Raw genomic sequence first — 15,069 nt, 5'->3', positions numbered from 1 at the left:
TTCTTTCCCAGCTCTGCTCAACCATGCTGTGGTTTGAGGGATAGCTCTTGAAAACAAACCCAAACCTCAAACAAAGGGCCCGACTTTCATAATCACACATGCAAGAATGCATCCACAGTTGCTTAATTGCTGCATGCAATTACCCTCCAAATTAGAGGGCTATTACCCCAATTCAGTGTACAGTCTCTGTCATTTTATATTATAAAATTACATGTACAAATAGCTATATAGGGACATAACGAAGTGTTTGCAAATAACTTCAGTTGCATACACAGTTTCATGTATAAAGCCCGGTGGTTTTGACAGTTAGGCGAACAGACTGTCTGGTAAATCACTCAGTGTTTATGCAGACTATTTTGACACATCCCATCTTTTCGTATATACTTTCATTTTAGGTTTTAAAAAGGGGACAAGCAGAGATAAAGAGCTGAGATTTACAGCAGCCTTCAGCCTTGGGGAAGATATTCCCTATGTATCTAATAATGAGTTAGGAGCCCAGCAACTGCTAACACCTAGACCCCGAGTTGCTACACTAGATCTTGGCTATAATTTAGCAGCTGTTGGATAATGACACAGCCTTGGTGATCTGTTGGCAGCTCCAAATTAGGAGAGCAGAGTTTAGTCTCAGATCAGCAGCAAGGTCCCATGCCTCAGCAGGCTGAAGTCCTTTAGTTCAAGAGGACACTTTTTAATGAGCTCCCTCTGTGCCTTGCTACTCCCAAGTAGAGGGGAGAGGTCTTCCCGCTTTGCATGGTGTTTTGGCTGCTTTTCCCATCTTTACGTGCCTCCAGTAGGTGTTGAGAGTCTTGCTTGGTAAAATCTGAGTGATGCTCCGCTCCAGTCATCTGGAGCAGAAAATTGACCCAAGGGGATTGGCATAATGATAGTTTCTCAGGATGGAGGTCAAAAAGTTGACTCCCACCAAAAAATGGGTGATGGTGGGTGGCCTCACTCTGTGTTCAAGATGTGCGGGGAGTTGTTCGGGCTTGGTGGTGTTTTGTGTAAAGGTGCTTGTGTGCAGCTGTTGTTTGAAGAAAGTGTTGGAAGCCACTCTGTGTCATCTCTGAAGCGCTGGGTGGATGAAGTGGGATGCCAGAAACCCATCTGCTCCTGCCAAGCCTGATTCTTCCTGAGGCTTCAGTTTCAAACAGGACTTCAGACTTTATTCCTTCAGTGACTCTTTGTGAGTTGTGACATTAAAATGTTTATCATTTTTGCCTGACTGCTGACACAAGGTTCTTCTCCATGGAGAGAGCTGAGGCTGATGGCAGGCTGTGCAGCTGGAGATGCCATGCTCCTACCCAACGTGTGTGCTCCTGGTTTGCTTGCTCAGCATTTTCTGCAAAACGCTGCCTGTGCAGCGAGGTGGTTCTGCCTGCTGAGGTTTCTGCAGACATGGTTGAAACATCTCCCCTGCAGAAAGCATACATGTGGCAGGGGCCAGCAGATCCCACCTGTGTTTCTACCTCTTGCCTGTACCTAGCGGGAGTCCTTGCTGGGTAGGAAACAGGTTTTTTTTCCAACTTTTGCTTTGTGGCTGGTGGAGTTGGGTTAGGTGGGAGGGGAATGAATTCAACCAAGTTCCAACAGCAATCTTCCAACACTTGCTTAGCAAATGTTTTATATCTTGTTACACCCAAGCCCAGTTGACTTTCTGCCAAAAGCTAAGCATGAGTGTCCTTACCAGGCAATGCCACCAAATGAAAGGGATCAGGAGCTTTCCTACTGCATGCCAGTGCTGGCACAAGTGAGGCAGCAAGAGCATTGTGAGGAGGGAAGGACAGGAGCAGGGGGAAAATAGCCCCTTTAGTTCATCTAAGGCTGTGGTTTGTGACTGCGCCCAAAGGCTTTTGTTTCAGGAAAGGCTTTTTGTTGCCTACATTCATCCTGTCCCTTCCCTCTGCTGCTCAGGTTTGGTTCTACACTTCTCTTAAGCCAGGTCTGCTGCTGTGGATTGAGGGAAGCCCACTCAAGTCCGACCCAACCCTCATAGCCCCAGAGCACCAGCTGTGTCCTGTAGAAGGAGACAAGCACTTCCTGCACCTGTTCTGGGTCAGTACCCTCCAATTTTTCTGGCAACTTGAAATGAGTAGTGGGACGTGGTTGATGCCTGTGTTGCTTTGCAGAAGTGTCCAGCTCTGTGTTTCTTACAGACCTTCAGTGGCCTTGGGGAAATGGGCACTTGTACACTCATTGCCCAAGTGGGAAAGAAGAGGCAGGAAAAACTACGTGGCTTCTTGGGAGATCCAGGAGCAGAACTCAGTTTTCCTTCTCTCAGTCACCACCACCCCACCATTCTCCCTCAGAGGAACAAAACCCCATTTCAGTTTCCCCTCCCTCCATTCAGTTGAGGTTTTTAACACAGCAAGTGCAGATGAAGCAGTTTGCTACAAACTTTGGTCTCTGTGTGATCCATTACAGAGCAAGGTGTGAGTGTTTCTTGATGAGCTAAAGCAGCAGGTGAATTAACACCCAGTTCTGGAGCAGTGCCCCTTCCTGCTGAGACTGTCTTGGGCACAAACAAAAGGGTTTCTTGCAGTCTTGAGCTCACAGCTGGAGGAGGATCCTTACCAAGTGGCTCTTAAAAAAGACCTGAAAGCAGGTAGCAAACATTCAGGTTTTTAGCATATCTTTAATGCAAGAATCCTTAGGAGCTCTTTTAAGGGAAAACATTCATATGTTCAGTCATCCAACACTTCATATATGCTTTTATTCAACTCATCTAAACTTTGACAGTGGAAAGAAAAGCTGTAGAAGGCCTTTATCCTGGCACAGTTGCTGTTTGCAGAATTGGGTTTGCGTGTTTGCAAGCAGATCTTGGTCTTCAGCTGAAACTTGTTCCAGGAAAGACAACTGTCTTGGGGGAGGGGAGCCTGGGCTCAGCAGTGGATTCAGCAGCCTTGGTTTGCTGGTCCCGGAGCTGATACGGCTCCTTCTTCACATCTTTTTAACATTCCTTTTCCAAAGCACAGTGGAACCATCAAATCTTACTGAAGCTTTGTGCATTGGCCTTCATTTCAGGTGGAGAAAACAGAGGCTATGCAGTATTGCTCAAGGTTATGGACAGAGGTGGCTGATCCAGGATTAGATTTCGGAGCTGCTTCCCAGGCAAATGGTTCATTCCTGCTTTCTGGGACACGGGGTTGGGGAGGGTGAAGAAATTTCCTTCTAGAGCAAAAGCAGGATTCAGTTTGGTGTGATGGAAATGATATTACAAACTATATTTCAAGGACTGGACCAGAAGGTGATAGTGAGGATCAGCTATCAGCTAGAAGCCCTGTGAAGTATCACAATGAAGCCAAGATATTTACTAATTCCTTTATAAATAAAAAGATATCACCCTCCCTGCCCACAAGACAATGCTCCTTCGCTTTGCTGCTGATTTAACTGGCATTTAGCAGAAATGCTTAATCTGCCCTAACAAAGCATGGTGTATCAAGAGAACAAATATCAAGGCTTTAACAAGGAGTGTCAATATTGACACTGTTCTGTGTTGAGGGATATTGGTAGGTTGTTTTTATTATAGTAAGCAACTTGTCAGAGGAAAACTCAGATGGAGCTTTGCAAGTGCCGATAAAACCTGCAGGTGCTGTTGAAATTGAGCTCTTGTTTGCGTGTGCTTGGAATATAATTTCCAGTTTCAGAAGTAAGCTTTATGACTTTCTCATACCCCTCTTCCCTGGCAGTCTCTCCCATGATGCAGATTAAACATCCTTCCCAAAAAAGAGTTATTGCAGGATTGAACACCTTGATGAATTTGCTCCATAGCATGAAAATTACCCATGACTGAGTCCAGGTGTCAGTATCAGGAGCAGGTTGGACACAGCACCCTGAGCTTGTGCAGAAACTGGTTTCTTCTGCAACCTTTTTGCAGTTCCGTTTCCACTCTGTGCCAGGTCATCTGCACTCCTTGCTTGACACCTGTTGGCAGCAGAAGGTTGATTCCCTACCAATCAGTCTACATTAAAGAGCTTGAATGCAATCTCTAAATTAAGCACCATCTCTAAAAGGCTCTCCGTGCACTGCAAAATTGGGAGTGAATCCTGCCCCCAGGTAATGACTTGGAGACTTGGCAACTTGAGAAACTGCAGGGTATGGAAAGGCTGTTCAGGCCTCTCCTGGCATCTTGCTCACTTGGGACAAGCTGTTTAATCTTGGTGTGTTGGATTTTGAGTTGGGAGTAGTACTCCCTTCTCTGGTTGGGTGTTGTGAGGGTACTTGCATCAGTAGTGGATGGGTGTTGAGGTAAGGAAATTATGAAGCTACAGAGGGTATCTGGGGCTTGGAGCTTGTGGCTGTGCCCAGGCTGGGTATTTTCTCTGCCAGCTGTAAGCCACTCGCTGCTCAATGTCTTAGGAAGAATGAAGTGCATTACCTTGTAGAGACCTTTCAGAAGTGACTGGTTTTCCATTTTGAGTGGGAGTCACTGCCTAGGTTGCACTTAAACCATCCAGATGTGGTCCTGCTCGCTTGATCTCAACATTGAAGGTTTCACAGCCTTTGGAGAAGAAGTCATGAAAGCACTGGAAAAATTTTCCAGCCAGAAACTTAGTTTTGTGCTTTGCAAAGGTCTGGCTATTCTGGGAGCACAGCACTTTCATTTCACCATCCTGTGGGACCCATTTGTGTTTTCTACCCAGTTGTCAACACATTTTATTGGGATACCTACATTTTCCATGATTGCAATCCATCAAAATAATGGCCAGGTCTGACCTTGCCTTAGGTTGGGTAATCCCAAAGAGAGATGGCTGCAGGGCATCTCAGGATTTATGAATTCACGAGCTTCACGGTACCTTTTGTGACTGGCTGCTTACATGTTGTGTGCTTGTTTCATTCTTCTTATACTAATCCTCAAAATTCCACAAAGCAGAATATTTCCAAATGAAGAGAGGATTTCTAAGGCTTAGGACAAAACAGGTCACCTGCAGACATCAGTATTCTTTTACTTGACTTTGTTTTTAAGGGATGTGTCTGTAATAGTGTTTCAGTTCTGTGCCATGGTGGCCGTGGAAGAATTGTTTAACTTGGGGTAGTAGGAAATCCTTGTCCTTTGGTACAAGGCTCTAATGGGGGAAAGACCCATAGACTGGAGATTCCTTGGTGGTGACTTGTGGTGACTTGTTTATCTGTTTGTGATGGGCACAGTTGATTAGAGAACAGAGTTGCTTTTTGCTGAGGGTCTTCCTTGGGTGGCGTGAGCTGTTAACCACAGCTAAAAGCATGGCATTTATTGTATGGAGACACAGGCAAATAAGCATGAGCTGGGATCTAAGTGAGGAATGGGGACTGGTCTGGTCCTCGTCTGCAGGATGAATATTACCTGCTCTTAGTTATTCCCTACCGATACAAGAAATAATATATATTTTGGTGGTCTTTCCCAAAATAGTGGTGGAGGGGAGGATGACTGTTGTGTGACATCCCAGCAAGTGGCAAATATCACCTGGGGACCTCCTTTTTCCTAAACAGGGTTTCTGTGGTTATAAAATACTGGATATGGGTTGTCTTGTACATCCCCCTGTTTAAGGTTCTGTGTTTCAAACACTGGCTGGAGGAGACCTGGGAGGGGCTCTCAGCTGGGCTCCTGACTTCTCCATGAACTCATATTGTAAGCCTAGGCAAACGTGACCTCTCTGTTTTCCACCTCACACCAGCAAAGGAAAATAACCCTCCATACCATGCTGAACCTCACCTCCATGAGCTGCTTAGCTCCCAGGGAGGCAAGTGTATCCATCACCTAAAGCAAACCCACGTCGAGATGCGTCTCCCAGGATTTGTTTCTGATTTTTTGAATGTACTTGGGGTTTGAATTTTGCTTCAGGACCAGGCCATGGGGAGGCTGAGACAAGGGAATGCATTTACTATAACACCAACTGGGAGCTGGAGAAGACCAACCAGAGTGGTGTGGAGCGCTGCGAGGGGGAGAAGGACAAGCGGCTCCACTGCTACGCCTCCTGGAGGAACAACTCAGGCTCCATTGAGCTGGTGAAGAAGGGCTGCTGGTTAGATGACTTCAACTGTTATGACAGGTAATGGCCTAACTGGTTTTTCTGAATGCAGGTTTAATTGCTCCTCTAAGTGCAAACGCTCGAGATTTTTGCATGGAGGAAAAGAAAGCAAGTCCAAGTCAATTGGCCCGTTCATCCCCTCTAATTACTTCAGTTGCTGATGCAGCTCTCAGAATTGTTACTTATCTGCCTTGACTTTCTAAGTAGAAGCTGCAAAAGACACTTTTAAGGTTTTTTGTTTTGTGATTTGTTGTTTTGTTTTTTTTTCCTTAGCAAAGCTTTGATAATTCTGGCATGCATTGAAAAACGTGTCCTGTATCATCCAATGAAGAGCAATATGTTCTTCCAAGAGCATTTGGCGATACAAAGGAGAACTTGGAATCATTTGGAGCTCTCTAGAAAAGCACAGATATCTGGGGGTGGTTAGAGGTTGAGATATTCTGGCATTTCTGATGTTGCAAAAAGTTTCAGTATTCTTCAGTTGAGTTAAAAGATAGGCCAGGAGAGAGTGGGGCAGCAAAAGCTGTACACGTGTTTGTGTGTCACTGTGTGTAGGAAGCTGAAAGGCAGTGAGGTTTTACAGGCTCCAGCCTCATTAAATAGCTGAGAAAATAAACTAGTCTTTTCCCATTTCCCCTGATGCAGTTCTATGGAGGGGAAAAGAATTACAGCTAAAGAAAACAGCCCTCTGAAGTTACACAGTTTAAAAGGACATTGCTCAGTTACTCGGGACCTACTTGGTGTTTCTGCTAAAAAATCCCCAATGACACATGAACCAACCCAAACTCACCCCTTTCAATAAGAATTAATAGAATATATAATGCAAGGATTTCCCTTGGTGTGACACCAGTGTAGGTTCATCTCACCTTTGTGCGACTCCTAGCTGCGCATCTTTGTAGCTTCTCATTCCAGAAGTTATAGGACATCAGGTCCTTAGCTGTGGGACTTAAGCTGAGACTAGGTTTGTCCCATGGCTGTAGAGTTTTCTCCCTTTGGCACTGTTCACTGTCCCTTCTTTTGTGCCCGTTGTCTTAGCTTATCCTGACTGTGAGTCGTTCCTCATCTTCCTTCTAATATTAGCACCAGGGTTACTTTCCCACCACGCCTATTCCCTTGCCAGTTGCATAGCCAAGCTCTATATATAGCATAATTTTTATTCTTTCCCAATAAATCAATCCTCCTTGGCCCATTAGTCATCTTAATACCCATCCTTCTGAAAACAGAAGGTCACTCTGGTTTCCTACTTCAAAGCAGAAGTGTTTACTGTAAACAGATTTCTCCTTTCAGTGCCTGCTCTTGTATACAGTGACACTTGTATTGTCACTGAGTATCTCTGTGCAGGGATGTAGTGGTTCTTAAACTTTGTCATCATGCATTGCTCTGTTACAACAGTAAAAACTTTCCAGGGCTCCTTACAAGCCTTTTTGCAGCCCTGTTGTTGAGCATCCATTATCCTGCAGCCTGATTCTTCAAAGCTGTAGTTCCAGGGCAAAGCTAAAAGATCTTCTGAGAATTAACAAACAGTACAAGTGTTGAAAGCTACATTTGAAATAAAGGTTAGCTCTAACTAAATAAAGGCTGTTTAAATTGAGTCTGTTTTTTTTTTTTCTTCCTTTGAGTGCCCTCATCAGTCTTTCATACAGGTAGTGTTGCATCCCAAGATGGCAAAAATGACTAAAAAGACAATTTTTCGATTGACAGTGCTGTTCTAATGCCCTTTCTGTCTCTGTCTTCAGCATCTTTGGATGCTAAGCCCCTGGATTCAGCCTTGGGAGATGTGGGTAACTGTTTTAAGTTGAAAGAGGGTGGATTTAGATTAGGTATTAGGAAGAAATTCTTCCTTGTGAGGGTGGTGAGACACTGCAACAGGTTGCCCAGAGAAGCTCTGAATGCCCCCTCCCTGGAAGTGCTCAGGGCCAGGTTGGATGGAGCTTAGAGCAACCTTGTGTAGTGGGAGGTGTCCCTGCCCATGAAAGGAGTTGGAACTAGATGATCTTTAAGGTCCCTTCCAACCCAAACCTTCTATGATTCTATCCACCTGTATCTGCAAAAGCATCCCCTGCCTGCAGTGCATTGTCCTGTTCTGTCAGGCTGCAGCTCCTCTCCTAGCACAGGCAGCACATGCTGGTCCATACCAAGCACTGCCCCTTGTTGCTGGAAGGTCAGAAATCCAGGAGTGCAAGTCTTGGGATGTTGAGGATAATGGCTGCTCACTCTGTTCTTCATCTTAAGGAAACAGGAACATGGCATATGTACATTTAAGGCTATAGGAAAAAGGCAGTGTTTAAAAATCAACTTGTGTGCTCTTCGTTTATTTACACAGCCCCACCAGAGAGGCTGTGTTCATGTTCCCTTGAAGAGCACATGAACTGCTATGAAACCTGCCTTCGCTGCCGTAGAAAAATGGGGCCTTCTCTCCCACTGTCTCATTTGTAATATTTGCTAAGGATAACCTGTCATATGTACCTGGATGGCTGCCCTCAGCACACACCAACTCAAAGACAGGGATAATGAATTGCAGATGTGGAGCAGGCTGTTTTCACTCATTAGCTTGATTTCTTAACCAACAGATTTAGCAAAGGATGTGTTTTCTGTTGAAGGCTCCAATACTGATGCTGTTAAATCCAAACGGCTAGTTATCTGCTTTCACAAGAAAGCATCTGGAAACATTGCTTGACTTGTTGAAACATCTTTGTTCGTTTGAATAAGTCAAATAGCTGCCTTTTTTCTTTGAAATTTAAAAAAATAAAAACCTGAAAAACAAACCAAGTGCTTCTCAGCTGAGACTTTGCAGAAGACATTTCAACTAGAACCACTTCTTTTTTTCCTGAAAAGGAATAAAGCACCAAAAACTACCCTGTGCTGTGATAGAAAAGAGCCCTTTCCGTTCTTCTTGTGACAGTATGTCAGTGATACCACAGAAACAGAAGCTTGGCAGGGGTTCATAAATGAGTAATAATGTCAAACACATATGATTGTTTTGCTACTTCCTCCGAGTGGTTGAAGGAAGGAAGTTATGCATATAATTTAGCTGGGCTTCAGGAAATAGTTTGATACAGTTCTCTGTGGAGAGGAGCTCTGCAACCCTGATAGCTAAAAGCAGAGGGTAGCAAAAGGTGGCAGGGAAGAGAAGCAGGCTTTTAAGAAAGAGAAAGAAATGACTGCTAGAGCACTGCAAAAATCCCTGTACATCTCTTTTGGCATTGATCTGTGGGAGAAGGAGGATGTGTGGAAGCGGAGTTGGTCTGATTAGTAGAAGTCCCCTAATGCCGTGCACGGCTTGGAAGGAAACCTCAGTGCTGAGAAGGCTGTAGTGTTACCTGGGTAAGAGGCAAATACAGAAAGTGAGAGATGCAACCTGATTTTCTTGAAGGCTTTTGTGCAGGAATAAGATTTTGAAAGGAGAAAGAGACAACGCTTGAAAACTAAACTTGAAAAAAAAACAAACCAAGCCACAACCTGCAGCCTCCCTCCTGCCTGCAGCAGAACTGCCATTGCTGCTGGTGTCTGGTGCCCTTCTAGTGTGTAAAGTGATGCTTAGGGCTGTGTGAGCAGCCTTAGCTCAGCCCTCGTCACACGTGCTTTCTGGCACAATCTTTACTTGCATGATCAAATACTCCTCTCCCCTGACAGCATGCACACGGGCTGCAGGAGGAACACTGCTCAGGGAATGAAGCATCTTGCCATCGTTTTTCTGCTCCTCATTCGGCCGCGGCCGTTATTTATGACTTGCCATCTAATGCCTTCGGTACATATGGAAGCATTTGTTTCCTTTACAGTCTTTTCAAGGATCTTTGCTATCCACTGGGGTATCTGAGTGGCAAGTTGTTTTCTGTAAGTGGAGACTGCCGATCTGTACAGTGCTGCAGCAGGAGAAGGTGTGTGGAGAAGACAGTTTGGGGCAGGTTGGCTCCCGAAGACAAGAGGCAGGAGTTGACATGTTTTTTCTCTTCCTTTCATTGCCACCCTTCCTGATGCAGGCAGGAGTGTGTAGCCACAGAAGAAAACCCTCAAGTGTTTTTCTGCTGCTGCGAGGGCAACTATTGCAATGAGAAATTTACGCATTTGCCTGAAGTCACCGGCCCAGAAGGTGAGTGACTGGGTGAATGGGGAGTTGGGGTCTCTTTCTCTAGACCCGGTTTGTGATGACTTTGAGTTCATAGAATCATAGAACAGTTTGAGTTGGAAGGGACCTTTAGGATCATCTAGTTCCAATCCCCCTGCATGGGCAGGGACACCTTCCACTAGATCAGGTTGCTCAGAGCTCCATCCAACTTGACCTTGAATGCATCCAGGAGTGGGGCTTCTACAGCTTTCCTGGGCAACCTGTTCCAGTGGATGCTGAGCAAATAAATACATCCAATATGACACAAAGTGCGATTTTTGTTACAAAGCCCTGAAATCCTTCTGCTGGGATTCTTCAAGAATAGCTTATTAATGTTGTTTCACTTTGTGGGTAAAGGGTGTTGCACCACCACCTCGTGTTTCACCAGTAAGGATTAGATTTCCTTTATGGTGGTTGTTCACAGCAGGCTCTTACAAAACAAAATCCCACACAAGGGGAAGAGAGTGGTGGGTTTTATACAATATGGATCAACTTCAACTCTTAGAAGGTGTATGACACCTTCTTCATTAATTTTCTTAAGTCATAGGTCTCCAAATATCTTGGGCACTGAGGATTTTTTGCTGTTGATTGGCCTTTTTTTGGTCTGGGGATTGAAAGGAAATGGGTGTGTGTGTCACCTGGCAGAGTGGATATACTTCAAGGAAGAGAAGTAATAGCAGATGCTATTCTTCAGATGCTAATAGAAGGGTGATGATTCTTTTAGCTGTTGTCTGACTAAAGTATCATTCAATTAAAATTATTAGAGCAGGTGGATCTTTTCCTTAGGATGCTTTTTTTTGCTATCAACTACCTGTATTTTCTGAGATGTTCCAGTAGACCATTATCAGATTTGCCTGAGCTTTCCTGTTAGGATTTTAATTGTTTACATGGGTTTTATTATCTCCTGTTATTAATGTACCCGTGGCAACCTCGTAGAAAATATTCTTTCTCTCACAGTTTTTTGTTTAATTTGGCAAGTCTTGCTATTTTTTCCTTCCCTGTCTCCAACATAGCAACATGGCTCCATTTAGTATTCCCATTGTTTGTGTCTCAACTGCACTGATGTAATTTGGAACAAGAACTACTGTGGGAATAGTGCAGCTGATTGTGGCTTCGGCAGCATTTTACTAAAAACTGACATCTTGTCAATCACTGTGAAAGGCAAAGCAAGGCTGCAAGGGAGTTCCTGCTCATTTAATACATTTTCAAGGGTTAAGAAGACTAAATTTTTGGCTGTAACACATCCCAGCAAGAAATGCCCCTCTGAAGTAAAGCTCAGCTTGCAAAGTGTGGTTTGGACCATTGTAACTCCATTAGTAATAGCCATATGGGAACGAGTAAACACGAAGCCTTTTGAATGCCATTGGATGTGGTGGGACATGCCACTGAGCATTGTCAGGACAGGGTTTGGTTGCATCTGGCCATGTAGCTGACAGTGTTGTTGCATGCCTGAAAGGTCCTTTCCCTCTTTTACCCTGCTCTTTTCTTCCAGTCATCTACGAGCCGCCGCCACCGACACCCCCCCTGCTCAACATCCTGGTGTACTCGCTGCTCCCCATCGCTGTCCTCTCCATCGCCATCCTCTTGGCCTTCTGGATGTACCGGCACCGCAAGCCTCCCTACGGGCACGTGGACATAAACGAGGTGAGGGAGAATCTGGGCTTTCCCAAGTCACTCTCCTGTATTTGGACTTTACGAGAGGTCCAAAAACCTCAGGGAGACTACTCAGTATATGTTCACATCCACTTCTGCTTCACTCTTTTCAGGTGGCCTAACTATTCTTCTCTGTCTTTTTGAAGCTGGTGATACAGTTGGCCTCTGTGGCAGTGGCAGCATCCCTTGTGATGCTGATGGGTTTAGATGGGGTTATCACCATGCCCAAGATTCCTAAGGGATAGAGTTACACAGCCCTTCTTGGTGGCTGCCCCTCCTCCCTTGCCTGATTTCAGCCAGCTTCACGGAGGAGCAGAGATCAAAGAGTTGATAAAGTTCCTACCTACAGGGTGAGGGGAGATGCTTTCCTTGTTGAAGCTCAGTTTTTATGAGCCATAAGAGAATGCATGCAGGTCATCCTCATGGCCCAAAACCATCAGGAACTGGTCCTTGCTGGCTCTGCTGTGCCCTGAGCCTTCTGGTCTTGTGTGAAGGGCCAAGCAGCTGCCTCTCCCTCCTCCTCTGCCTGTTACATCCCATACTGTGACCCTTTCCCATCTGAAAGCAGATAGGATGGAGCTCCCGGGGTTGCATTGCTCTCCTGAACAAATGCAGAAGTTTAACAGATACCATCTTTATAATGCTGACAGACCTGTTAACTGCCCATTGCTAGGGTTATGTGAAACATGCCTAATGAAGTGCAAAGCAGCAGGAGGTTTTAGGTGTAGTTGGTTGTTGGGTCACGAAGATCAAAAAGTTCCTGCTTTTGGCAGGAGGTAGCCTTGAGGTCATTGGTGTTTTACAGCCCAAAATAGCTCTTGCTTTGAAAGCACTGAAGAATTCAGGTTTTGCCAGAGGATGGCAAGCAGTACTTTGACACACAGAGTGATACTTGGAGGTGTGGTTTGTTATATATGTTCTATACAAATACCCTGCAAAGCAAGATGGGACATTTTGGGCTGCTCTTGCTACAAACAGCACATCTAAATAGTTTGTGTTAAATAAAACGTCACCTCTTTATGCCTCTTTCTCCCCACACAGTCTCTCCATCCCTCCACTCCTTTTGTTTTTCAGTCCAGCTTCAGTTTGTGACAGTGTTTTTCTCTCGTGCAGGACCCTGGCCCACCACCCCCTTCTCCCCTGGTTGGTCTAAAGCCTCTGCAGCTCTTGGAGATCAAGGCAAGGGGACGCTTTGGCTGCGTGTGGAAGGCTCAGCTGATGAATGACTACGTAGCAGTAAAAATCTTTCCTATTCAGGTGAGCAGAGCATTGCATTATGTTCTCACTTGTTGGGCTTCCTCACTGGTGCTGAGATGACCATAACAAAGGTGCATTTGGACTCTTCTGCTGGGGGGAAAAATTCAAGGACCCTTCCTATACTTTTCTCTGTGTTGTCTCATTACCAAGCGGTTCCTGCAGTAGTAGTTGTTGCAAGAAGGGCAAACACAGGCACATTTTGAAATCTACAGGGTATCTTAACTTTGCTGCAAATGTCCATGTTGTTAAAGCCCAGGGAGGCAGCGTGCAGCTGCGATGCCCAAAGTGCACACAAAGGACCAAAGCCTTTGTGTGTCCTGCCTGGGTAGATTATAAATCCAGACCCAAACCTAGCAAACAGTTTGCAGCTTACAAAGGCACAGCCCTGGAGCTGTGAAAGCTAATTGCGCTGCAGCGTTTCTGTCAGCTCACATCTTCTGCTCTAGGAAACCTTTGAACACTCCTGACTTGACTCTCCAGGAATTGCAGATGTAAAGAGTAAAGCAATCAAAAGTCAAATGAAGGAAGAATGACTGAAACATCTTTGTGCTCCTCTACTATCTCGTTCTTGGTTAATTTTTTGCCCTGTATTTGTTGTTGCAGTGTTGCTAAAGGAGATTTGTACATCTTCTGTCCAAGCCAGATGTGACCTCCTAGTAAATATTCAATAGAGCCTAGATTAGATTTTACAATTGTAGTAATTACAGCTGCAGTGCAGATCTGGGTGCTGTATGCACAAGCTTTATTCTTGCAAGCAGTCCTAGGAAATCTTGACAAATCTTATTTCTCAGTGAGGCTGGGTTTGGATTCCTACGCTCTCCACACGTGTTTAGGAATAGCTGAGGATGATTTTGGAGAAGGGAGACTGAGAGCAGCAACTTCCAGCCTTTCTCCAGCATCTACCCTTTAGGAAAACAGCCTAATTTTGAAGGGATACATCACACCAAACATTGGAGGATGATATTAAGAGGAATGTGAGCAGCTCTGACTGAGCTGAAGGAGCTGTTTACTTTAAAGGGAAACGTGATCTTTGATGGTGCATTTCTCCCTGCTGTAGGATAAGCAATCTTGGCAGAGCGAGAGGGAGATTTTCAATACTCCTGGCATGAAGCATGAAAACCTTTTGCAATTTATCGCAGCAGAGAAAAGAGGGACAAACCTAGAGACAGAGCTCTGGCTGATCACAGCTTTTCACGACAAGGTAATGTATCATTGCTCATACATTTTGGGAAGACAGAGAGGCAATGGTTGTGAAGAAGCAGGATTTGGCCTCTAATATTATTCTCCCAGAAGCTCCCTTGTAATCTGTCCAAGCTGTCCCAGATGAGCCATGGCTCTATGGTAGTGGAGAGCTGCTCTTGCTCTCCTCATCCTAGGGCCCTTCCTTTAGCTTTCAAGGCATTCCTACACAAACATAGGATTAATAAAGGCAGGACATGGGGAGTGAGAGAGGCACAAAAGGCCACAGCCCATGTATGTGGTGGTCACTGTGCACAGATGAGCATGTGGGAGCTGGGAGTCACAGACCGTCACAGTCCCAACTTGCCCTTTGCAGATGGGCTTCATGTTTGCTTTTGAAGCTCAGGGTGTATCTCATGTTTCATGGATTGCTTTAGTTATCAGACATAACCAACACTTAAAATAAAGCAAACATGCACAAATCTGGGGTTGAGCCAGAAGTGTTATCACTCTGTTTAATCCAAGGTCTACTGAGTCAATTATTGCCACAACCAGTTCATATGATACATCATCATCTTGCATGGAAGGCTTTCCCCTTTCTTCAGTTAGATTAATTGCCCTATTTTGAGTTGATTTTGTCCCTTCCTTACCTCCCTCTCCTTCCCTGGCAGATCAGTAGACTCCTTTTAGAGATCCAGATACTTTCTGTGCTGTCAACAAGAGGGCTTGAGGACTCATGAACGCTTCTGGCTTTTGTTTCTTCTTTTTTACTTTTGCTAGTGATTTTTTTCCCCTGTTAAACCAAGGTTCCAATTTCTCAAGCGCTCTTTAAAACCATTTTCTGAATTGATGAGTTGATACATTTGTCAT

At 44.9% G+C, this 15,069-nt stretch overlaps 1 protein-coding gene across 1 annotated transcript in view; it reads left to right on the top strand.

Moving 5' to 3' along the window:
• Positions 1 to 15,069, top strand: part of ACVR2B (activin A receptor type 2B) — a 105,315-nt gene that overhangs the window by 71,207 nt on the left and 19,039 nt on the right. The window contains exons 2-6 of the mRNA XM_051611169.1: positions 5,819 to 6,026; positions 9,986 to 10,095; positions 11,603 to 11,754; positions 12,877 to 13,020; positions 14,078 to 14,221. Coding sequence (XP_051467129.1) covers positions 5,819 to 6,026; positions 9,986 to 10,095; positions 11,603 to 11,754; positions 12,877 to 13,020; positions 14,078 to 14,221 — 758 coding nt within the window. The remainder of the gene's footprint in view (positions 1 to 5,818; positions 6,027 to 9,985; positions 10,096 to 11,602; positions 11,755 to 12,876; positions 13,021 to 14,077; positions 14,222 to 15,069) is intronic.

This window comes from Apus apus, chromosome 2 (assembly GCF_020740795.1).
Source record: "Apus apus isolate bApuApu2 chromosome 2, bApuApu2.pri.cur, whole genome shotgun sequence".
Lineage (NCBI taxonomy): Eukaryota > Metazoa > Chordata > Aves > Apodiformes > Apodidae > Apus > Apus apus.
Note: the sequence above shows the minus strand (reverse complement) of the source record. Positions and strands in the feature narration are given on the sequence as shown.